Raw genomic sequence first — 24,942 nt, 5'->3', positions numbered from 1 at the left:
ACTCCAATAGGCCAAATTCTCTTGATTATTACGAGTACTTTAAACAGCATATTTTTTAGATTTCTGAACGCTAAAATGTTAATATAATGTCTTTGAGCTTTTAAAGCCTTCTAGACTTAATTATAAGTCATCCAGGCTTGAAAGATGCTTCTATTAAGAAGGACAAATAGCATCCAGTAAAGGAACTTGCCTAAGGACCTGAAATTTTGGCTGCTGGGGTTTCACCGGGCAGCTCCGGGGACCTGGTTCCTCTGCAGGTGACTTCAGGACTTTGAGGAAGACGCTTCCAAACCATCTTCCTAAGTTCCATATCTGCACCTCCATGGAGCCTGTGTCTTCCCCAGGTTCATCCCTGGACCTCGTCTGTATCTGGCATAGCCTTAAGTCTTGAGAGGTCTGCCCTAAACACCATGGAACCCGAGGGGGGGTTCTTAACTAGTCATAATCTCAGGACCACACATCTCCATGGGCATTGAAGGAATATCCGATGGGATTTTGTTTCTTGCATGACTTTGCTGGGCTTCTACTGATCTTGCTAAGGAAGGAGGCACCCCGGCATCCCTATGGCGGCAGGTAGCAGGGTGCGGTGGTGGTAGTGGGAGGTGCAGTGCCGGTTCTGTCTCTGGGGACTTTAAGTATATGGCCTCTGGGGCCCCACCTGCTACTGTCTCTAACCTGGCTCAGTCCCAGGCGAGAGTGCACCTTCAGGCCAGCTCTTCTCCAAAAGGCAAATACAACCACTGACGTCCACAGCCATCCTACAGGTGGGATGCCTGGCCTCAGAGCTCAGGCCGTTCCCTGGGCCCTAGGAGTGAAATTCGCCTCCTCTCATCCTCCCTACAGGCTAAGCCCCTGCATTCACCCTCAAGGTCTCGCCCTCAGACGTGCACCTGGGTCATAGTCCCCCAGGCTCCCCACCCTTCTGTCCTTTCCCTCCTGTGTGTGTGCCACTGTGCGCTACATACTGCCCCAGGAAACGGTGAACACACACAGGCATTTTCTTCTCCTTTTCACCCTGGCAGCCTGCCTGGACCTCACAGTGGCAGTTTCCAAGCCTCCTGAGGAACGTCCCAAGTCTGCTCATGGCGTGGTGAGGGTTACTATGTAAGGCCCACACCAGTGGCCCATGACCAGCTCTGGCCACGAGGACTCTAGGTATTTGGATAAGGGAGAGAGACCTCTTTGAAGCAGAACATCTTTAGCAAACCTTCCTTGTTCCCCGTTCTCAGCTCATGGTGTCATCTGCTCACCGCCGAACAAAGGTGGGAGGATGGGCCTGGGCTTTGTGCAAGGCCACAAGCAAGTCAGCCTGTTCCCTGGAAAGAGACCGTCCCCCTGCAGGGATGAGAGTCCCCATGGTATCCCCAAGGAGCAGGGGGGAAGGGAGCAGCCCTGGAGATGATCTCGCACCTCCTGCTGGCGTCACCAAGCCCACGGAGAGGAAGCGGCTGTCACTCGGAAGATGAGAAATTGGAGCCTGAGGGAGGCCGGCTCCTCCAGCTCTATAAGAGCTCAGGGACCTCTTGAAGCAAAGACCAGAAGAGATGGAGCTGGACAGAGCTGTGAGGGTCCTGGGCCCTGCCACCCTGCTGCTCACTTTCCTGGGCTTGGCCTGGGCTGTCCAGGCGGCAGACACCTGTCCAGGTAAGGGCACTCCAGGGCCTCTTGTTGGAAACTTCTCGTCCCTGAAAGCTGGTAGCTTCGTGACTGGTGGCTTCCTGGCTTCCAGGCCTTGCACCAGGCCATGTGGTGCATCGTCCAGCAAAACAGCAGCTCTGCACACCTCATCTTATGGGAACAAATGCAGAGGCCCTGAATGGATGTGGCATCTCAGAAATGGGGCTTCCTCTGCTTGCCCTCCCATAATGGAAACCGAGGCAGGTTTCCACCCTCCCTGGGCCACATGCCCCCCTCTAAGCGTAAAAAGCGCAGTCACGGTGTTGTGTGGGGAGGTGGGGCTTGTGGCGCCAGCTGGGCAGACACCAGTCAGATATTCTGCCATGATCACCATCACGGAGAGACAGGGTGTCAGGCGGGGATGAGCAACCAGCACTGTGGGACCTTTCCGTCCAGCACCTGCTGGGCTCTGGAGATGACATTTCCCATGGTGTCCCTGATGTGGCACAATAAAGGTGGCATTGTCCCCACGAGTTCTGGACCTCCTTCGGGGCTCCCAAGAGGACACTCCGAAGCCAAACCATGGGCTTCAATGCATGGGAGGGCAGGTTGAAAATGCAGGTCCTGGAGTCAGGTCCTGACTTCATCCACCTGAGGCTGGGATGCAGGGTCAGGAATTGTGGCGCTCCCGATGCTTGCAGAGATCCGTGTCGGGATTTCTGGAACGCATGTGAGACACAGAGATCTGGGGTGTGCTGTGGCTGGCATTGCATTCAAGAAGCCATCGGTGGAGTGAAGTGCGACACAGGCCAGCAACAGCAGAGATTCGCTTGGAAACTCCTCGTGGCTCGTTGTGGAGTGGTGGGGTTAGGGTGGCCTTATTTTCTTCCTTAAACACTTCTAGAGTTTCTAAACGATCAAATAATAGTCCGTGTTATTTTCGTAACACACTAACTTGAATTTGAGTTATCTAATTAAAAACAACAAAGCTGCATTCCAGTTCTAGTTTTGCACCAACTTGTTCTGTGTCCTTGAAGGACGCCTCCCTCTGTGGAGGAACGAGGTGGACCCACAGGAGCCCATCCGTTCTCAGATCTGTTCCAAAATCAGGTGTGGGAGTCTCGATGGTAGCCCTCGCTCCCTGTCCTTCTTACCCGATATTGATCACAGAACAGACGAGATTAGGATGCTATCCTAAATGGTAGGAGCTGAAATGAACCTGCACCCCTAGGTACGTAAGGAAACAGAGGCTCAGAGGGGTTAAGGGACTTGTTTCAGGACACACAGTACTGAGGAAGTAAGGTTTGCCTTCAGGCAGGGTAGCCTCCAAGGCCAGGGTTCTGCCCCAAATCACCTTCCTGCCTGACCAGTGCCCAAGAGGTGAGGACAGACCAAGTGGCCACCAGGGCAGGAAAACCTCCCTTCCAGGTGACCCTCCAGCTGAGGGAGGTGGCTGTGGCTATAGCCATCTGCCCAGTCCTGATGTCACCAAGGTGCCAGGTGCCTTTCAGTTGAGTGGTGTGTCTGTGGCTCAGTGGAGTCTTCAGGCCCAGGTGACACTAAGTGGCCGCCTGTGTTTTTTGCAGAGGTGAAGGTGGTGGGCCTGGAGGGCTCTGACAAGCTCACCATTCTCCGAGGCTGCCCGGGGCTGCCCGGGGCCCCTGGGCCCAAGGGAGAGGCAGGCACCAATGGAAAGAGAGGTAGGTGCGGGCCGGATCAGGAGGCCAGGCATGGCGGGGGGCACTGGCTCTCGCTCTTTTTGAAATTAGATGCTGAATTGGGCAACACCCTCCCCCGTGGTTCCTGGATCGAGAGCCTGGGTCCGGTCCCTACTACAGCCAGGAGCAGAGCTGACTTCTAGGGCCCAACAAGGTTCTGAAATGGAGGGAGCATCTTTCTTAACTATTTCATGAGCTCACATTTGGACACGCTTTTGTAGCTCTGTATCCTAGTCCTTGATCCAATTCCAGCTTTGCTCGGCCACCGGCACGACTTCTAAGTTCTATGTCCCTCCGCCTTCCCACCTCAACCCGGAGGCCACGACGCTCTTCTCCGCCTGTCTCAGATGAGGAAACTGGGGCTCAAAGAGTCCAGGGATTTCCCTCTGTTCTCACACTTGGAAAGAAAAGAGCCAGGATTCCACCCATGGTTTCTGGATTTCCAGCTCCTGGCCCCTGAGTGAACAGGAGAGCCCTGTGAGGCCTGGGTCCTGGGTCTAGAACCTTCTGGTGCAGGATGGGCAAGCCCGGGCGGGGCCACAGTCACATCGTAGCACGAGCAGGGTCATGGTCATGATTGGAAATGACAGCCGCCAGCTCCAGGGTGGGCCCTCTGATCCTGGGCTGGGGAGTTTTGCTCAAGGCAGTGTCTTTGGAAATTGCAGGAGAACGCGGCCCCCCTGGACCTCCTGGGAAGGCAGGACCACCTGGGTCCAAGGGTAAGGAGGGGACAAGAGTGAGGAGGGGCTTTGAGGCCCTTCCAGACCCAACTGCAGAGGAATGTGGGCGGGTCTTCTGGGGCTGCCACACTGTCCTCCGGCGGGAGCCAACGCCTGCCCAGGCAGGGCTCCTGGGGCTCAGTCCAGGGCAGGGGTCTCAGTGTGGGAGCTGGTTCTCAATGTATGTGGGGGGTCTCAGTTTGCGGGAGTGGGGTCCTCAGTGTGGGAGCTGGTTCTCCATGTATGTGGGGGGTCTCAGTTTGGGGGAGTGGGGTCCTCAGTGTGGGAGCTGGGTTCTCAGTGTGGGAAGAGGGATTCTTGGGGGTGTAGGGAGAGGTTCTTGGGGTGTGTGTTGGGGGAGGGGTTCCCGGTGGGCAGGTTGTGGGGAGGTGTTATCAGCATGGAGGGAGGAGCTGTCAGTATGGGGGACAGATTCTGGGATGGGGCAGAGGTTCTGATTATTGGGGGAGGGACTTGCAGTGTGGGGAGGGGTTCTTAGTGGGGGGCTGTCTGTATGGGGGAAGAGGTTCTCAGGTAGGGGAAGGTTTTCAGTGCAGGAGCATCTGCCCTGAGGGTGGGTCTGAGGCCAAATCCTGTTCCTCTAAAGTGGAAATGGTCTTGGGATGGGAGTGTCTGCTCACTCCTCTAAGCCCCACTCAGTCCTGGCCTCTGTCCCCGGAGCGCGAGGCCCCTGTCTTGTCCCCTCCTCCTGACTCTGCTCGAAAACCAGGATCAACCCCAGATGGCTTGGAGAACCATGCCAACAAGCTCCAAACACAGAATTACTAGTAATTCCCTGCTTTAAAACAAAGAATTTCCTGATATATTTTCTTGAGGAATATTTTGAAGAATCAGGGAAATATGCAGTCGGAAATTGAAGTTCCCTTTACTCACTCACCTTTACCCACAGACCTACTCAGGATAAGACCACCCTACACTCACCAAACCCCAGGCTCAGTCATGGGTTCTGTCTAAATGTAAAATATGCAGGGTTGGTGCCCAGACCCCAAACAACCCTACCCCCATCATATTACCGTGTCCACCAAGATGGGCTGTTTGCAGGCCTTGGGACCTCAGGAGAACTGTGAAGATCCAGGCTCTCTCTATTTGGCATGTGGAGACCTCAGCAGTCTCTGGAATGGTGGCGTCTCCTTCCCCAGGGACCTCCGAAAGGGGTGTATGTGGTGGAGGGGCCAGTGTAGGCAGCCCTCGAGGGAAAGAAAAATTTGGTCAACAGAAGCAGGGTCAGGGACTCCTTGACTGGACCCATACCATCTCCTCCTGGGGAGGCCCAGAAAATGGTCTCCACTTTCCATGCAGTGTCCGTGGACCAGTGGGGGGTGAAGGGCTCTGATTTCCAAACTGTGACACGTGTGTCCTCTCTCATCCACGAACAGGAGCACCTGGGGAGCCCCAGCCGTGCCTGACAGGTGACTGGCCATCCCCACTTTCCCCCACAGCTTGTGGCTGTTCTTGTCTGGAAGTTCAGGGTCATAAGACGCCACTGCCGGAATGAAGTGACAAATAGGAACAAAAGAAAATGGTTGCTTGCCTGTTTCCTTGTCCTCTAATTATTCAAGGAAGTGACAAATATTGTCCAGACAACTTACATACATTCCATGGCAATTTTCTCCTATCTTCTAATCTACCCCAGAAGGCCGGGTGCCCAGGAACCAAAGGTGGGGGTGACACTGGGAGGTGGGAGGGTCAGGCCGACTGGGTGTGGCCATCACAGCTGTGTGGCCCTGGGGGCCGTGTCTCTGTCTAGGCCTCAGAGTTCTGCTCTGTTCATACAGATGCCTATGGCCCTGCTCCTCCCTCCCGGGCTTCCCTCCCACTGCCCCTGCCCTGCCCAAGGCCCCTGTCCTGCAGCCACTGCCTGGGTTCTCTTCTCAGGCCCACGCACCTGCAAGGACTTGCTAGACCGAGGGCACTTCCTGAGCGGCTGGCACACCATCTACCTGCCTGACTGCCGGCCCCTGACTGTGCTCTGTGACATGGACACGGACGGAGGGGGCTGGACCGTGAGTGTGGGGCTGAGGGGCCCTGGGCAGAGGCGGTCAGCCTGGGAGACCCGGAGTCCAGGCTGCACACCTGGCCGGAGAACACACTCTGGAATTTTCTATTGCCCTGGTCGGGGACAGAGATGATGGGGGAGGTGACCCGTGGGTAAAAGTCCAGGCCGTGGGGGAGGCTGGGAGGGGCCTGGTGCTCTCCTGCTGTGTGGCTTGGGGCTTGTTGCCTCCCCTCTCTGAGCCTCCATTTCCTCCTTCATCCCGTGGGGTCTGTGAGGAGACCAGGTGGGCGTGCTAGGGACCCCAGCCTGCGATGCTCTGCCAACTACAAATGCTGCTCCTCTGGAGGGCGGGTCCCCCGTGCTGTGGGACATCGGTCTGTCCCCCTGGCTCCCGTCCCCTGGCTCCTCCACAGGTTTTCCAGCGGAGGGTGGACGGCTCCGTGGACTTCTACCGGGACTGGGCCGCGTACAAGCGGGGCTTCGGCAGTCGTCTGGGGGAGTTCTGGCTGGGGAACGACAACATCCACGCCCTGACCGCCCAGGGTAGGGCCGCTGCTGGGGCTTGGGGGTCAGGGGGCCCTGAATGGGGGTCCCCCTACCCCTTAAGCCTGGGCTGCCTGGAACATAAGCGCCTCTTAGCCCACAGGGGATCGGGCCCTGAGCACACTCAGGGTGGCACTGGGACCTCCGAGGGCTGCGTCCCCTGCCGCATGCTCTGGTGGCATCAGGACAGGAGAGGGTAGAGCTCTGGGCTGAAGGCCTCTTCTGGTCTCAGACCCTGAGAGTGGGAAGGAAGGACACAGCGGCCCCATAGAGGAGTCTGGGCCCAACCCCAGCTCTGCCTCTAATCCGCTAGGATTTGGGAGTCAAGACTCTCGCCCTGTTGCTCAGCTCACCCTGCCGGGTCAGAGCTACACAGGCCCCGGGGAAGCTGCGGTGCTCTCCGCCCTCTGCCTCCATGGAGTCCAGAGCTCCTTCCAGGCTCTGCCCCAGATCCCCAGCTCCCATGTCTAAAGGTAGAGGGTCCTTCTGCTGGGACCCTGAAACCTTCCTGTAACAGGAACCAGCGAGCTCCGTGTAGACCTGGTGGACTTTGAGGACAACCACCAGTTTGCTAAGTACAGATCATTCAAGGTGGCCGACGAGAAGGAGAAGTACAATCTGGTCCTGGGGGCCTTTGTGGAGGGCAGTGCGGGTGAGTGTCTGCTTGGGGGTTGTGCGGCCTGGGCTTCTGAGGGGGGTTTGGGAAGTGGAGAGAGCGTGCTCAGTGTCCTGGCGGCCTTGCGGAAGAGGCCTCACCTCTGAGCCGGTTTGTCCGTCTCTACGTGCAGACACTAATGTCTGCGCTCTGTGTAGCGTGGGGGGTCACGGGACACATCAGCGCATGACTGCAGAAATCCCAGCAAGGACATCCGGTAGGAAGGAAGTCTGCAGAGCAGGGACCTATGCACACGACAGCAACTGATATCTCTGTGGGGCGTGGCTGGAAGGGGTCTGCCATGGTGGAATCTGGAGTAGAGAATGATGATCCTGACCCCTGCCTCCTGTTCTTCTGTGAAATAAAATAGTGCACATTCGGTGGCAGGGCTAGACCTAAAGACAAATTGCCAAGACCACTGCCAACAGCAGGGTAGTATTCACTGGAGTCACGGATTGCACTTCTTGGATTGTGCAGTGCACAACCTGGTTAACCATACATGGAGGACACACCAGGCCAGGCTTCAGGTATAAAGACTTATACTGCCTATAACGATGTTACTGCCTGTAATGATGCTCACATTTCCTCCTGCACAGGTGATTCCCTGACATCCCACAACAACCACTCCTTCTCCACCAAAGACCAGGACAACGACCTTAACACCGGAAATTGTGCTGTGATATATCAGGGAGCTTGGTGGTACAGAACCTGCCATGTATCAAACCTGAATGGTCGCTACCTCAGGGGGGCTCATGACAGCTTTGCAAATGGCATCAACTGGAAGTCAGGGAAAGGATACAATTACAGCTACAAGGTGTCAGAGATGAAGGTGCGACCTGCCTAGCCCAGGCCGGCCTCAGGGTCAGGACACCTCCACACATAGTTGGTGGGGGGTAGGGTTGGGAGCTTGGCCCTAGGGTTTGTAAAAGAAACACATGTCGTGATTCTAAATTGCGTTTGTCTTGCTGTGCGTAAGAGGTTCAAATCCTGCTCTGTTTCCACAATCAGCCCTTCCAGATTTGTGACATTAACTCACCTCAAACCTCTGTCTTTCCTTGGCAAGGAGTAAGAATGTGTTTCTGACCATGCCAGCAGGAACCTTCCTTAAGAACAAATACAAGACTTTGACGCTGTGATGAGCTCAGAGTGCAGCCCTGCTCCGGTCCCTGGGCAGGCTAAATGCCTTCCTGGGGCTCGACCACCTGGGCTTCTCTGTGAGCTGGATGGTGGGGAAGTGAGAAGGCGCATTGGAGAGGAGGTTTCTCCTGCACTCAGAGATGCTGTTGCCTGTCCAAGGCCCCCAGCCTCCCAGCCGCAGCTCTGCCCACTCACTCCCCGTCACCCAGGCTTCCTGTTGCCCGCTCTGTTGCGTATTCGTGGGACCTGCTCGCTACTTCCTCACAAGCCAAAGCAGGAGTGGCTGTGTGCCTGTGACTCCCTCATCAAAACGGAGAGAGCGGTTACATAAGGCAGGTGCGAGGGACCCGAGCACTCCTGAGAGGCGAAGAATCCTCCTTTTGGCCATGAGTGTCCAGCCCAAAGCTGCCCTGCAGCTGAGCCCAGTGCAGTTAGAATCAGAAAGCCAAGGGCCCTTCCACCCGCTTCTCTCGGGCAAGCCGCCTGCAAGACAGCAAAGTGTATTAGCGCAGCAGCTTGTGTCTGCTGAGGACGGCACCTGGCCTTCTCCTCTCGCCACCTCCTGGTCTTCCTGAGGACCCATCCCCTGTCCCCAGTCCCCGGCCAGCTCAGCCCGATGAGGCTTTTGGAGGCTCCACATCCCGCCATCGGCCAGTGCTGACCCTTGTCCGGCTGTTTGGGTCCCTGATCCCTCTCATAACAGCCCTGCCCTTGTCCTATACCCTCTACTCAGAGAGGATCCAGACGCGTCCAAGGAGGCCATGATCCCTCCCTGAGGTTTTTAATGTGGGCGCCCTCCTTCCCCTACAAGGGTCCCTCCTGGGTCTTAGTTGATCTAAGCCCCACGCAAGTCATGGGGAGGGCTGAGTGTCTGGGACTTCTGGGGGGATGTGCACCATTTCCTCTGAGTTCCTGGAGGGTATGCACCATGAAGATCAGGATGCAGCTCTGGCCTCACCCTCCGTGAGCCATCCCCACCTTCCCTCCTCACTCTGGGTTCAAGGCCTGGGATGAGCCAGGACAGGGGGAAGCAGGGACAGCCCTGGGCATGGCCCTTCCTTCGTGGGCCCGCAGGAGGGGGCCACACCACCCACCCAGGGGGTTGACCCGTCCTCAGGACAGAAACTAGCAAGTTGTCAAATCTGAGGGTTTGTAACTAAATGATGCGGTGCTGCCCCAGGAAATTACACCCAGACATCTCTTTTCTCATAGACCTGGGTCCCTAGCTTTTAGACAGGATGACACATCATTGACAGGTACTGACTTTACATGCATTGTAGCCTCACACTTCAGCCATTCACTGCTAGGCAGTCTTCTAGGGCAGCAAAGAGCTCAGCCACACACCCCGGGCCAGTCAGGATGAGACCTCCCCTCAGAGGGGAGGGGACTCCCTTCAGTGCCGTCCACCCCCCATTCTGGGCATTTCAATCTCCAATAGGAGACTGAAATGAGGAAAACATGCACCTCACTCAACTGTAAAGGGAGGAACTTGGAATTCCTCTCAAATCTTGACCCTCGAGTTCTAGAAACGGGGTCCTCTCTGGAATCTATGATGGCATTATTCTGAACGGCAAAAATAAAGCTATTAAATAAAGAAATATTTTTAGCCTGACAAGCCAGAGATTTTTAAAAATATTGTTTTTAAAATTTTCTTAATTGAGAGAGGAGCTAAAAAGTAACTTTTTCTAAATATTTAATGTAGCTTTGCTATACTTTATAAATACTCTCAAACTTCGGGGATTTGTTGGGATAAGAAAAAGTACTTATTAAAATGCAGTCAGTATGTCAGGGGGCTTGTGTGGTTAGCACAGTACAGGGAGGTCATGGAGGCGTGTGTAATTAACCTAATGTCACATAAACGTATTTGCATGACACGTGCATCACATGTGCATATGTGTGTATGCGTGCACCTGCGGGGCCTCTGGGAGGTGTAACTGAAGCAGGCATCAGAAGGGCTCTGTAGGACCAGCTGGCACTGGGCGGGTGCCTGGAGCTGCAGGTGCCTGCTTCTCCCATCTCCCAAGAGACCTGGCTCCTGCATGTCACCAGCGCTGCCTCGGGGTGTCTGTCTCCCTCCAGAGCAGAGGGCTGAGCCAGGTTGGGGCCTGAGCCAAGGTCAAGAGTGTCCCCAGGGCTGGGCTGTCCCTGTCCCTCTGCTGGGGACCACTGCTGGGCTGTCCCTGTCCCTCTGCTGGGGACCGCTGCCTCCATGGCAACTTCCGGAACTTACCATGTATAGTCGGAAAAAGGGAGGGACCCTCAGTTCCCTGCCCCTTTCTTGGAAAACTCATGAAAGATCCACCCCTTGTTTAGTATGTAATCAAGAAATAACTATAAAAATAGCCAGTTACCAGTCCTCAGAGCTTCTCTGCCTATGGAGTAGCCGTTCTTTTGTTTCTTTACTTCTCTAATAAACTTGCTTTTACTTTATGAACTTGCCCCAAATTCTTTCTTGTGGGAGGTCCAAGAACCCTCTCTTGGGGGTCTGGATAAGGATGCTTGTTTTCCCCAAAGCTGTGAAGCCTTGCTTTGTCTGGAGTAACTGACATTGAAACCGCCACTGTAAATTATGACTGAGACAATGAAAGAGATCTGACTTAACCAACTCCATCTTGCTTCTAACCTCCAAGCTGTCCTTGTTCATTCCTAGGCACAGGCTGAACTAACTTTGTGAAGAACTTAGTTTATAGTTAAAAACAAAGATGGTAATAGCCCTTTCTCAAAACCTCCTTCTTGCCTGGGGACTAGACTGCTTTTGTAGGACTAACAAATTAGCCACAAGATTAGAAATTATGGTTTAGGCGTCATGCAGCTGGAGGCTACAAGATTCTGACTCTCCCTAAACTGCTCCTAAAGTCAGTGCTTGAGGTATTTTGTAGACCCTGCAGTTGATGGATCAGCTGGCACCACCCAGATTGATAAATTGGCTCATCTTATCTTGTGGCCCCACCCAGGAACTGGCTCAGTGCAAGAAGAGAGTGTGGACTCCCTATGATTTCATCTCTGACCAATCGGACCCCCCAGCTCATTGGCTTCCCTCTAACCCTGACCAATCAGCACTCCTGGCTCATTGACTTCCCCCCAACCCTGACCAATCAGCATTCCTGGCTCATTGGCTTTCTCCCCACCTACCAAGTAGTCCTTAAAAACTCTGATCCCTGAATGCTCGGGGAGACTGATTTGGTAATAATGAAACTCTAGTCAGGTATCCTGCACGGCCGCTCTGCGTGAATTACTCTTTCTCTATTGCAATTCCCCTGCCTTGATAAATTGGCTCTGTCTGGGCAGCAGGCAAGGCCAACCCATTGGGTGGTTGCAACATCAGGAAGGCCCCGTCCTTAGGACGAGAAAGGAACCCGCCCTGCAGGGCTGGAACCCCATGTATCAGGAAGGTGAAGCGGTGTGCCCAGAAAGCTCCTCTGCGGGAGAGAGGGCCATTTAACAAATCCAGGTCCAGGGCAGTCCTGCACCTCCGAGGACTCTCTCCATGAAGGTGCGATGCCCTCTGGGAATGGGGGCACACCCTGACCCTTCCCTGGGATCATCCTTCTCCGTGCTGCCCCTGCTACACCTACTCCCAGACCTCACTGTCACTCACCTTCACCTCTCCAGAATCTCTGGTTTCTGGTTTTGCCTTCCCTGTGCTCTGCCTCCTGTGGAACATGGGACCCTTCCATCCTGCACCCAGAGACTTTCAGCCCTCGGGCAATGGAATTGCTGCAGCCTGATCCCCACCTCGCTTCCCGTCCAGTCTTCAGGAGGAACCGACCGAGTCTGGGGCTCTGTGAGGCCTCCTAGCCTTGGTGCCGGTGGCTCTGCCTGGTGCCCTTTGGTCCCTGGTCCTGTTCAGCTGCTGGTACATGTTTACGGAGACATTGGCCACACGGCATTATGTGTGGTTTGCGCTCCCAGGCAGGGTCTCAGAGTAGAACTTGCCTCATTCAAGAGCAAAGTCTCTTCATTTCAGCTGGTGAAGTGCAGCGGCATTTTGCCCTCAGAGACCTGGGCTGTGTGGTCTTGATCAGTGACCTGACTTCTCTGAATCTTCCTTCTCGCGTGACATGGAATGACAGGGTAGATTTGAAGGACCTGGGGAGTAAGAAGAATGTGCTCCCACACCAGGTTTGCAATGTGCACAGCATCACCCACCTGGCTCAGCTGCCAGTCCTCCTCCTACAGGACTACCTGCCCAGCTGACAGCCCTTGCCCGTGAGGCCTCCCCTGGACGCAGGAGCCCTTGGCTATAGGTCTCTGTTGTGGGCTCCAGCCCTGCCTGGCCTGCCCCCAACACCTCCTGTCACCTGCCTCTCTCCTTGGGCTGAGTCCAGGCTATTCTGTTGAGGGTATTGGGAGCTGTGCCCTGGCATAGGAGTGGCGGGCAGGGATTGACTCTGTTGTGTATCCAGACCTGGGAGAGGAGGACGGAGCCACCTGATGTGGGCCGGGCTCCAGCAAAGGCCTCCCTCCCTGCTGCCCACACGAGCCAGGGCGGGCTCCCTGAGGTCAGTGCAGAGGCCAGGCTGCCTACCTTTATTGCCTTCAGAATCTGTTTGAGGGAGAACTGGCTCTCTTCTTCTCTCTTTCCTGGCCTGAGGGACACTGTCTCCCTCCAATAAGCTGATTTTTGGGAGCTGTGACTGACAGGCACCCAAACCCTGAAACCAGGTGGTTCTTGCCTCCATCGACCCAAACCCCCGTGTCCCCTGCCCTTTCCCTTTCCTTCACCATGGGTTTCTGAGTTCTTCCAATGCCTCCATGCCTTAAGTGCAATTTATAAAAAAAGAACCGGGAAAGGGCCATCTTGCGGATTCCAGGAAAGGGCCGTCTTGTGGATTCCAGGCTCAGCTGGCTCTAGGCAGGGCGTGATGTTGCTCACCAAAGGTGGGATGTGATTTTAGGCTGCATTCACAAAGACCTGACATCTAGAACAAGGAAGATGCCATACTCACCTCTAAATAGATCACTCCACACCTATGCCCTGGGTTCTGAGTTTTGCACTTTACAGCAACCTAGGTGGAAACACTGCTGGGGAACGAGAGTGGAGAACTGGAAACAGCATTCTGGGAAGTGGCTGAAGGCAAGTGGGGAGTAACAGGCAGAAAACATGGCCTGTTGCAGAGCATGAACTGTGCATCGTGGGAGGTGACCCCACACTAGGAGGACATCACTGTTCCAGGCTCCTGGGCACAGAGGGTCCTTCCCATCTCTTTGTCCCCAGCCTCTCTGGGTGTCTGTTCTTGTCCATTTATTCCTCTGTGTCCTAGGCTTCTTTCCTCTCCCAGTAGCCCATAGTCAGAAAGAGTGGGGTGGCCAACTGTCCCAGTGAGCCTGGGCCTGCCCATTTCTGGCACTAAGCATCCCATCTCCTGGAAAAGCCCCAGCCACCAGGATGATCGGTTGTCCTAAGAGGAATCTCAGTGACCCCAGTCAGATGCAACAGGTGAAAAATCCCCAAAACCCTGGATGCCCTATCCTCAAGGTCAGAGAAGACATAGAGTTCAGGACACCTGCCCGACCGACCTTCACCGTCTCTTTTCTTCACCAGAATGACACTAATCACTTAGTGAAGAAAGACTAAGCCAAGCCCTTCTCCCACTACCCCCATGGAACATCTGCTAGGTGCCCAGCCTTGTCTGGAGTTCAGGGCAGTGAATTCCTGCTCTGAAGGAGGCTGCCCTCTCACCAGGAGAATGAGGCCTTTTCCAAAAGCATCAGACAAATGGCCTAAATGGAAGACTCAAACCAGTGGCTCCAGTGAGTCCTGTCCTGTTTCTTTCTTCCAGGCTCAGCCTGAAGTTCTCCTGAATCCTTAGAGGAGCCAGAACTTCCCAGTTACTTTCTCACTGCCTGTCTGACCTGAGAGAGAGAGAGAGTTAGGAGGCAGGACGTGACTCTGGAGGCAGGGACTTGGACACTGGATCAGATTGAGGACTAGCTAAAACACGACCCAGGTGAAAGCAGCTTTCCATAAGACACACCCACCAGGGTCCCATGTCAGTTTACCATTGCCGCAGCAACATCCAGAAGTTACCACCCCTTTCCATGGCAATGACTTGAGGACCCGGAAGTTACCATCCTTTTCCTAGAAACTTCTGTATAAACCACCCTTAATTTGCATATAGTTAAAAGTGGGTATAAGTGTGTCTGCAGAATTATCTCTGAGCTGCTGCTCTGGGCACACTGCCTCTGGGGAGCCCTGCTCTGCAAGGAGAGTACCTCGGTTACTGCTGTACGTGGCCGCTTCAATAGAAGTTGCTGTTGGATGCCCCCAGCTCACCCTTGAATTCTTTCCTGGGTGAAGCCAAGAACCCTCCTGGGCTAAGCCCCAATTTGGGGCTCACCTGCCCTGCATCAGATGGAGGTCCAAGTTTAAGTGCAAATACAGACAGTTCACACTCCAATCCATACACAAATGGCAAACCCATGGAGAAGACGGCTGCGTCATTACTGTACGTGCTCCCATCACTCCAGGAGAATTTCTCATTATTGTCATTTATAAAAGGCATGCCTTGCGGCATTGAGACAGAGATGATGTTATATGTTCACCAAACCTGTTTTTCTCCCTCCTGAGGGTACAAGAAGGCTGCTTTTCTAAACCTCTCTTGCAGTTGAATGAGACTATATGATGGAGATTTAGTCAATGGGATGTTCACAGAGATTATGCAGACCCCTTTCTAAATTGGCCCCCCAAACCTTCAGTCCCATGTACTGGTGGGGAACCCCAAAGCCCTCTGTAAACCTGCATTGCACCACATGGGCCCTGCATTGCAGCACAAGGAAAAATGATGACACTTGAGCTTGAGGGGTTCTTTGTTATAGCAGCTATTGGTACTTACACTGACTCATGCAGAGATTGGTACCGGAAGTGCAGGAGCGTGGCAACAAACACCTAAAATCCAAGGCACTAGCCTAGCAGCCACATGGTGGGTGGAGGGCTGCAGAGTTTTGTTTGATGAACATGTTGCCTTCAATAACTTGGGAGGCAGTTCCTTGGAACATCTCTTCTAGCCCCATGAGAGCAGCTTGAAAAACAGAATTTTCAGTGTGTGTTTATTTTTATTGACTGACTGACTAGGTGTTACAAGAGAAAGAAGACCTTAGAAAAGAACTTAGCAAGCAGGAATAAAATGGATTAAAGAGTCTAGGAATTGGAAATCTCTCAGAGTTGGAAAATGCCTGAACATTGTTAGACTCCAAACAGTAAGAGATGAGATTTTAAAAGCACTAGGGTAAGAAGGATCAATGGAATATGTTGTTTTGAACAGAGTGACTTAGAATTGTAGTAAAGATCCTTCCTGCTCAAGCCTGAAAACTTCAAGGAATACTTCCTTAAGATGAGAGATACAGGGAGGCATGGGGATAAATTAGCAAAGAAGTGCATCAAATCTGAGTCAAATATGAACCAAATTTCTATCTCAGGAAAGAAGATGCCCAGAAGAAATCTGGGGTTTTGAATCACTGTAGGAGTGATTCTTGTCACCATGACTTGCCCTGGACTGTGACCTGGGCAAGAAACACACTTGCATTGTATTTCAGCCCTGAGATATTAAGATTGCCTGTTAAAATAGCTGCTGTTTCTTATCTTTACAAAGAGGTGGCCCAGGAGAGGAGAGGAGAAACCTGCTTTTTCTCCTCCTGGTTCGAAAACTTACTCTGGGCTTTGTGCCAAGTTGGCCTCCTACTGATTTCTTTAGCTGCACTGGAGCTACTCAGTTTGGTTTTCATTGTTACTGTGGCTCATCAGCCTGAGGCCATATGGGTGGGGGGCGGCCAATTATCTGATTCCTGCAGCTTTACAGGAGGCTGGAAGCTCACACGCCCACCCCATAATGTGGCAGAAGTCCCAGTCGGGAAGCCGGCAGAGCCAGTGACAATCTGGAAATGTCCATCTGTCCCAAGGTAGCAAATGGGCCCTCCCAGAGCACTATGCTTTCCATGACGGGGATGGGTGCTCTACAATTTAATTGGGGTTGAAACGTAAATCATCAAATCTGAGAACTGGAAATTAAGGGGCAGCTGCTCTGGGTGATCTTGCCACGCCGAACTCGACTCAGTGCCTCTGCAGCTCCCAGCAGACCCACAGGCACAAGAAACTCACTACTGTCATAAGCAGCCACCAGACCACTGTGGCCTGGGACGGTGGTGACTGACATTGGAAGGTCTTCCTCTTGTCAAATGTAGCTCTGCTTCTCCATAAAAGCTAATCTTTGGAGTGGGCCAAGTGACCTGTATGGTGGGAAGTCTACGGTTGTTTACCCCATACCATCAGGAAGGGCCTCTACTGGGCTGATGGCCAAGACATGAGAGTCAAGGACAGAACGCACACCCAAAACCAAAAACAAAACCCGGACCGGCCATTACGTATCCGGCATGCTTGACTCTGATGAATACTTGTCTCGGCTGATACCTACCTGGCTTCCCAGCTCCTGTTTCTCCGGGCTGTGCGAGCCTGGATTCTAATTGAAACCCATTTGCGTTAATTTGTTTATCTCTCTTTTCCCTTCCAGGATTGCTGTCTTCTTTAATATGAGTTTGCTCTGATGAGCCAGAAGGTCTCCGGGTTTTGTTTGCTTGCACTAAAATCATCAGGCCTTCTACTTGACTCTCTGAAACTAGCAAACTAGTGGTTCCTCAACCTGACTGTCCATCGGAGCCACCTGGGGAGGCTCTGAAAAATACAGATTCAGGGGCCCCATCCCAGACTCTTAGAACCAAAATCTCAGTGGGTGATGCCTAGAGCCGTCCCTCTTCTCTGCTGACGAGCTGTGGTAGGAAGCCACACGACAGCACATCAAACAGAGATGACAAGTTAGCCTACCTCCCACTCCATCTCCAGCCTTTTGTGGGCCACGTGTCCCCAGGCACCCCCCCCATCCCTCAGAATAAAGGTGAGAGTGATCCAAATCAACAGCAAGCTCAATTTTTTTTTTTTAAACACAGAATAAGGATCAAATTAATTACGGTGACTATTTACCTGCCTTAAATAGATTGTTTTATGGGGATGTGGTATTACGACTTGAGTCTGTTTCATAAGTGTCCCTTACGACACAATAGGAACTTAAAGAAAAGTTTGTACCCTTTGAATCAGTAAGCTCACCAGAGAACTTACTCTTGGGGAAAAAATGCAACATAAGAGAAAACAGCATGTACATAAATGTGTTAATTACTGGCTAGGATATCAGTACTCAACAATAAGAGGAAACGCTGGATAGATTCTAAGTGTTCAGCAATAAGAGGATGTCCTTTTCCTCCAGTGAGTATTAAGTGGCCATTTAAAAAAATGCTCAATGTGCAAGCTCTAGTGACCTGGAAACCTAAGTGTAAAATTAGAACATAGAAATGGAAGTGCAGACTTCTACTTCCAGTAATAATGGGTTAGAAAACAAGGCCGAACTTCCTTTTGAAATTGAAAAAGCTGGACAAAGTTCAGAGATACTCTTCTTAAGCACTAAAGATAATCAGAGTAATGAGGAATGACCAGAATAAGATTCAGCAGACATAGAAACCGGGAGTGGAGCATCTGTGAGTATCTTTGCCTCGGGTCATTCACCAATCAAAGAGAAGTTTTCAAGTCTGTGTGGGAGTTTTGTCAACTTAGCAGGCTGAAGGGGACCAGGGTACATGTTTAGAGCCTGCCAAGGATGGAGTTTCAGGTTAAGGAACTTGCACTTTAGCCTGACAACTACGTACGTGTGCATCCCAGAGGTAAGGATCACCTACGAGTAAACCAGCTCTTCCCCAAAATTGCAAACTGGTTTTAAGTCATATGGGTGCATAGACCATCTCTGGCAATGGAACTGGATATTAACTTCTAGAACATGCCTGGAGAAGCAAATGAAACCTGGGTTGGAGGAAGACAAAGTATTGCTAGGTTTCAAGTGATCTACATCAACACTTTAAAAAGTTCATAATGTCTATGGCAGTCAAAGTGGCTCTGTTAGTATTCTACTCCTGCACAACAAATTACCACAAACGGCACCCGTTTATTAGCTCACAGTTCTGTGTTTCAGGGGTCTGAGTGGGCTCAGAAAGGAAGGTCCTCTGGTTAGAGTCTCACAAAGCTGAAGTCAAGGTGTAAGCCAAGCCTTATGCTCAGCTAGAGAATCTGGGGGAGAAGCAGCTTCCAGGACCATTCAGGTTGTTGTCAGAATCCAGTTCTGTGTGGTTTTAGGAGTAAGGTTCCCATTTTCTTGCTGGCTGTCAGCTGGGAGCTGCTGCCAGCTATTGGAGGCCACTCTCGGGTTCTTTCTAGATGAACCTCCATCTTCAAAGCCCGCAAAATTGTGTCAAATCATCCTCATGCTGAAAATCTCTCTGACTCCTCTCTTGCTACCTGCCAGAGAAAACTCTTTGCATTTAAAGGCTGTCTTGATTAGATTAGGCCCACCCTGGTAATCCCTTTTTTAATTAACTCAATGTCAACTAATTAGCCATCTTAATAACATCTCAAAATCACTTTTGCAATGTAACATAACACGATCACTGGCATGATAGCCTGTATTTATAGCACTGGGAATTACAACAGAAAATCTTTGGGGTTGAGTTGCATTTTTGAATGATGCTTCCCACAATGGAGTGAGCTCACTGCAGCACATCAGACACTGGACAAAACACAAATGCCTGATGATTTGAAAAGTAACAAAGACAGATTGGAGAGAGAACACAACATTTGTGTAAATAACCCATACAGGGAAAGCAAAACAAAAGTTGCAGTCTAAGCTTAAGTAAGTGCATTGCCTGCTGAAACAGCAACCAAGTCAACATTTTCCCAGAAGATTTTTAAAGAATCTCATAACATAATATTCAAAATGTCCTGGGCACATCCAAAATTGCACAAGGAATGTAAAGAACCAGGAAAACGTAAGCAACTCTGAAGGAAAAAGGCACTCAACATTCACCAATCCTGATATGACCAAGTGCTAGAAGTATTAAAGACTTTAAGACAGCTATTATAACCATGCTCTAAGGAGTAAGGACAAACACTCTTGAAATGAATGGAAAGCTAGACAGTCTCATCAAAGAACTAGAAGCTACAAAATCAATCAAATGAAAATTTTAGAAGTGAAAAATGTAACAATAGAAATAACATTTCCCCAGAGAGAATCAATACAAGAATAGAGATAACAGAGGAGCCAGTGAACTTGAAAACAGGTCAATAAAAGTCTTCCATTTTGAACAATGAAGAGAAAACCCATTGGGAAAAATAGAGGTTTCTGGTTTTGGTAATATGGAGTTGACATACTTTTACCCTATTCCACTCAATAAATATAACAGATATCCCTGACCTGAAGAAGCTAATAACCTCAAAATAGCAATAGTCACAGATGAAAAAAAAAAAGAAACGCTGGTAAAAAAAAAACTGCTCTCTCTATCCAATGGCTCAAGAAGAAGGCAGCCCAGCAAGACAGAAAACTTTAGACAATAATTGCTCTATTCCAGTCAAACGCTGGAAGTGACCTGTCTCCTCCCCCTACAAGCAAAGGCTACATAGACAGCCTAGATTTCCACCTTCATCAAACTGTAATGAGGCATCCCAGCACCCTCTAGTGCTGAATGGGTTAGTATCAGAAAAGGTACTTTCATCTCCTCTGTGCACAAGCAGTAACAAGTCCCCTCTACCCTTGCAGTGTCAGTGGAGTCTACATGGGGAAACTAGACTTCCACCCCAACAAAGCAGTTATGAGTTGCTCATCTCCTTCTCCACTGGCTGGTATCAGAGAGTCCTAGTGGAGATTCAGCACTTTCACCATCTTGCAGTAGCAATGAGTCCACCCCTCCCCTTATGGTGCCAGTAGAGACCTCATGGAGAATAGTAAGGAGGCACACAACTCTCCTATTCACAGAGGTACCAGGGCAGGTCTCCTGAGCAGCTGGATCTTCTACTCCCACCTAGCAGTAATGAGGAGTCCCAACATTTCAATAATTACATAAAAGTAAATGGCCTAAATGCACCAATTAAAAGAGAAAGATTGTCAGAGTGTATTTAAAAGCCTGGCTAAGCATACTCAGTCTAAAAGAAACTTATTTCAAATATAATGGTATAAGCATATTGAAAGTAAAAGCATGGGAAAATGTATGTTATGCAAACATTAATCAAAAGAAAGGAGGAGAGGCTCTGTTAATATCAGATAAAAGCGACTTCAGGCAAAGAAAATTGCCAGAGACAGAATATAATAATAAAGGGTCAACCTACTAAAAAGACACAGCAATTCTAAATGTGTGCACAACAAACAACAGAGCTACACATTATATGCTATACAAATAAGGTAACAATGATCTGAACAACTGCATGTTTTTTACAAGAAACCACTGGGAGCCAGATGCAGTGGCTCATGCCTATAATCCTAGCAATTTGGGAGGCAGGGCAGGTGGATCACCTGAGGTCAGGAGTTCAAGACCAGCCTGGCCAACATGGTGAAACCTCATCTCTACTAAAAATACAAAAAAATAGCTGGGCATGATAGTGGGTGCCTGTAATCCCAGCTACTTGGGTGGCCGAGGCAGGAGAATCACTTGAACATGGGAGGTGGAGGTTGCAGTGAGCTGAGACTGCAGCATTGCACTCTGGTATGGGCAACAAGAACAAAGCTCCTACTAAAAAAAAAGGGAAAGAAGAAGAAGAAGAGGAGGAAGAAGAAGAGGAAGAAGGAGGAGAAGGAGAAGGAGAAGGAGAAGAAGAAGAAGGAGAAGGAGAAGGAGAAGGAGAAGGAGAAGGAGAAGGAGAAGGAGAAGGAGAAGGAGAGGGAGAGGGAGAGGGAGAGGGAGAGGGAGAGGGAGAAGGAGAAGGAGAAGGAGGAGAAGAGAAGGAGAAGGAGAAGGAGAAGGAGAAGGAGAAGAAGAAGAAGAAGAAGAAGAAGAAGAAGAAGAAGAAGAAGAAGAAGAAGAAGAAGAAGGAGGAGGAGGAGGAGGAGGAGGAGGAGGAGGAGGAGGAGGAGGAGGAGGAGAAGAAACAACTGGGGCCAGCTGACACTGAAATAACTTTTTTTTTTTTCTTGAGACAGGGTTTCACTCTGCTGTCTCACCCTTATTCTGCTGAATAAAGGGTGCTATTACATGTTGCAGTGGTGTGACCAGGGCTCGCTGCAGCCTTGACCTCCCAGGCTCAAGTGGTCCTCTCCCCTCAGCTTCCCAAGTAGCTGGAACTACAAGCCTTCACCACCACACCTGGCTATTATCATTATTATTATTATTATTATTATTATTATTTGTGGAGATGGGCTCTCACTATGTTGCCAAGGCTAGTCTCAAACTCGTGGACTGAAGCAGTCCTCCCACCTTGGCCTCCCAAAGTGCTGGGATTACAGGAATGAGACACTGTGGCCAGGCTGGAATAAAATGTTTAAAGCATGGGAAGAAAATAACTGTAAACTCAGAATGTTATATTCAGTGAAAATATTCTTCAGATATAAACTTGGAATAAAGACATTCTTTCTTTATTATTATTATACTTTATGTTCTAGGGTACATGTGCACAACATGCAGGTTTGTTACATATGTATACATGTGCCATGTTGGTGTGCTGCACCCATTAACTTGTCATTTACATTAGGTATATCTCCTAATACTATCCCTCCCCCCTGTCCCCACCCCACAACAGGCCCCGGTGTGTGATGTTCCCCTTCCTGTGTCCAAGTGTTCTCATTGTTCAGTTCCCACCTATGACTGAGAACATGCAGTGTTTGGTTTTCTATCCTTGTGATAGTTTGCTCAGAATGATGGTTTCCAGCTGCATCCATGCCCCTACAAAGGACATGAACTCATCCTTTTTTATGGCTGCATAGTATTCTGTGGTCTATATGTGCCACATTTTCTTAATCCAGTCTATCATTGATGGACATTTGGGTTGGTTCCAAGTCTTTGCTATTGTGAATAGTGCCCGTATAAACATACGTGTGCATGTGGAATAAAGACATTCTCAAGGAAAGGAATGCTACGCGAACTGATCATCAGTGGAGCTGCTTTAAGCGAAATACTAAAGAAAGTTCTTAGGTTGGAAGGAGAATGAAAACAGGAAAGTACAGAACTTCAGAAACGAAAGAGAGCAACAGAACTGATAAATAATTGAATAAAAAATCACACTATTTTTTGCCTCTTAAGGTTTTTTAAAAAAATGTGTATGACTGTTGACAGCAAAAGTTAAAAGACTGTCTGATGGGTCTTTTAACTTTTGGTGGGCAGATCTAATACATTTAATAATTGTAACATATGGAGGTAGTATAATATAACCTATATCATTGCAAGGTTGCTGTGTTTTCCTCTAAGTAGTACAATTTCAACTCTCAGTATACTGAGAAAAGTTAAGTATACATAGTCGTGCCCACAGCAACCTCTAAAAGAATTACACAAAGAGATACAGTCAAATGTTGGTCAATTAAAACAGAATACTAAAAAAAAAAAATTCAAGTACAGCACAACCAGCAAGATAGTAGGTTTCAGTTAAGCCTCATACATGATTATATTATGTGTAAAGTGTATAAACACAAAATTAAAGACATTAATTTTCAGATTGGATTAAAAAACCCCAATTATATGCTGTTTATGAGAAACCCAACCTCAACTAAAAAATATAGAGTTGTTAAAAGTAAAGTGGGGGAAAAAACTATGTAAAATCCAAGCAAAAGAAAACTGGAAAGTCTATATGAATAACAGACAAAGTAAAATTCAGAGCAAAGACTTTTATCAAGAATAAAGGATGCTATTACATGTTGATAAATGGGACAATTCAACAAGGACACAATACAATTCCAGAAGTGCATTCACCTAAAAAATGCAACCTAAAAAATCAGCAAAAAGCTGCTAGAACTGAAACGAGAAACAGATTAACCCACAATTATGGTTAGAAAGCTTATGCTTCTCTGTTAGTAATCAACAGAATGACTAAACAGAAAAATCAGTAAGCCTATAAAAGAGGTGAACCACACTATCAATCAGTTTATTAATCTATTTTACTTATACAGACATTTCGACATGTCAATAGACAACAGCATAAAACATATTCTTTTCAAGTTCAAATTGAACTTTCACCAACATAGACCATATTCTGGGCCATAAAATAAATATTGGCAAATTTAAAATAATCAAAATCATATTAAGTATGTTCTCTGACCCTGACAGAGGTAAGCCAGAAATCAATAACCGAAAGATGTCTAGAAAAATCCCCAATAATTTGGAAGTAAAGGAACACAATTTTCCATGGGCCACATGGAGGAAGCTCTTAGAACTGAACTAAAATATGTGAATTTTACTGTATTTAAATTACACCTCAAAAAATCTGACTTAAAAAAAAGTCCTTTCTGCTTTCCTGTATACTATGTCTAGCATTCAATCAAAACCCTCCAAGTGTGGAATAAAGACATTAGCCAAAAAGCTAAGATTAAAAAGAAAAACAAACAAACAAAAACAGAAGATAAGATCCATAGGCCACTGAGATGTTTAAAATGTCTTTTAAAACGACTCTGACTGGTATGTTGAAGAAAAAGGAAGATGGTGGAAAAAATAGGTGAAAAAGTGGAGAAGTGGAGCCAAGAATTGGAGTCTACACTGGCAATTCTATAACTGAAATTAATAACTCAGTAAATGGTTTTCTACTTACAAGCAAATTAGATACAGTGAAAAGCATTATTAGTGAACTGGAATATAGGTCAGGAGAAAATATCCAGACTGAATGTGAAAAGGAAAAAAGAATACAAATCCAGAAACTAGCAGAAGAGACATATGGGACATGAGCAAACATTGACCATCGGTGTAACTGAAATATTTGAAAGAGAAGAGGAAGCAGAGTAATAGCAATATTTAAGAGATAATGGCTCGCATTTTTCAAAACTCATGAAAGACATCAAGTCACAGATTCTATGAACCCCAGGCAAGACAAATTCAGAGAAAGTCTCATCCTGGCGCCTTGTAGTAAAACTATAAAGGCAAAGAAAAAAAAACTCATAAATGTATTTTTTGAAAGAAGTCATATTACCTTCAGAGGAGCAACAAGACTTTCAGCTAGCTTTTCAGCTGAAATAACTAAATCTGAAAATCCTGGACATCTGTATTTACAGTGCTGAAAGAAACTAATTGGCAATATAGAAGTCTACACCCAATCTAAATACTATTTAAAATGAGGCAAAATAAAGATGTTTTCAGATAACAAAAGTGGATGGAATTCATCCTCAGCAGACTTTCATCAAAAGATATATGAGACCGGGCATGGTGTCTCACATCTATAATCCTAGCACTTTGGGAGGCTGAGGCAGGTGGATCACTTGAAGTCAGGAGTTCAAGATCAGCCTGGCTAACACGGTGAAACCCCATCTCTGCCAAAAAATACAAAAATTAGCCCAGCATGGTGATGCATGCCTGTAGCTCCAGCTACATCGGAAGCTGAGGCAGGAGAATTGCTTGAGCCCAGGACGTGGAGGTTGCAATGAGCTGAGATCATGCCACTGCACTCCAGTCTGGGGGACAGAGTGAGACCCTGTTTCAAAAAATAAAAATAAAGATGATCTCAGAACAAAAAAAAAAGAAATAGAAAAAGGAATAAAAGGC

The 24,942-nt window shown here is 49.2% G+C and overlaps 1 protein-coding gene across 2 annotated transcripts; it reads left to right on the top strand.

Annotated features, from left to right (window-relative positions):
• Nucleotides 1-1,536: 1,536 nt before the first annotated feature.
• Nucleotides 1,537-9,114, top strand: LOC112608301 (ficolin-2). 2 transcript variants are annotated; one of them, XM_025360116.1, is made up of 8 exons: nt 1,537-1,644; nt 3,204-3,317; nt 4,001-4,054; nt 5,452-5,484; nt 5,951-6,078; nt 6,485-6,614; nt 7,132-7,266; nt 7,866-9,114. In XM_025360116.1, the coding sequence occupies exons 1-8, from the start codon at nt 1,545-1,547 to the stop codon at nt 8,111-8,113; spliced, it is 942 nt and encodes a 313-aa protein (XP_025215901.1). In that variant the 5' UTR covers nt 1,537-1,544; the 3' UTR covers nt 8,114-9,114. The 2 variants fall into 2 exon arrangements, with proteins under 2 accessions (XP_025215901.1, XP_025215902.1); XM_025360117.1 differs by lacking the exon at nt 3,204-3,317 and having other exon boundaries at nt 1,541-1,644; nt 7,866-8,217.
• The last annotated feature ends 15,828 nt before the right edge of the window (nt 9,115-24,942 follow it).

This window comes from Theropithecus gelada, chromosome 15 (assembly GCF_003255815.1).
Source record: "Theropithecus gelada isolate Dixy chromosome 15, Tgel_1.0, whole genome shotgun sequence".
Taxonomy (NCBI): domain Eukaryota; kingdom Metazoa; phylum Chordata; class Mammalia; order Primates; family Cercopithecidae; genus Theropithecus; species Theropithecus gelada.
This window is presented reverse-complemented; position numbering and strand designations above follow the sequence as displayed.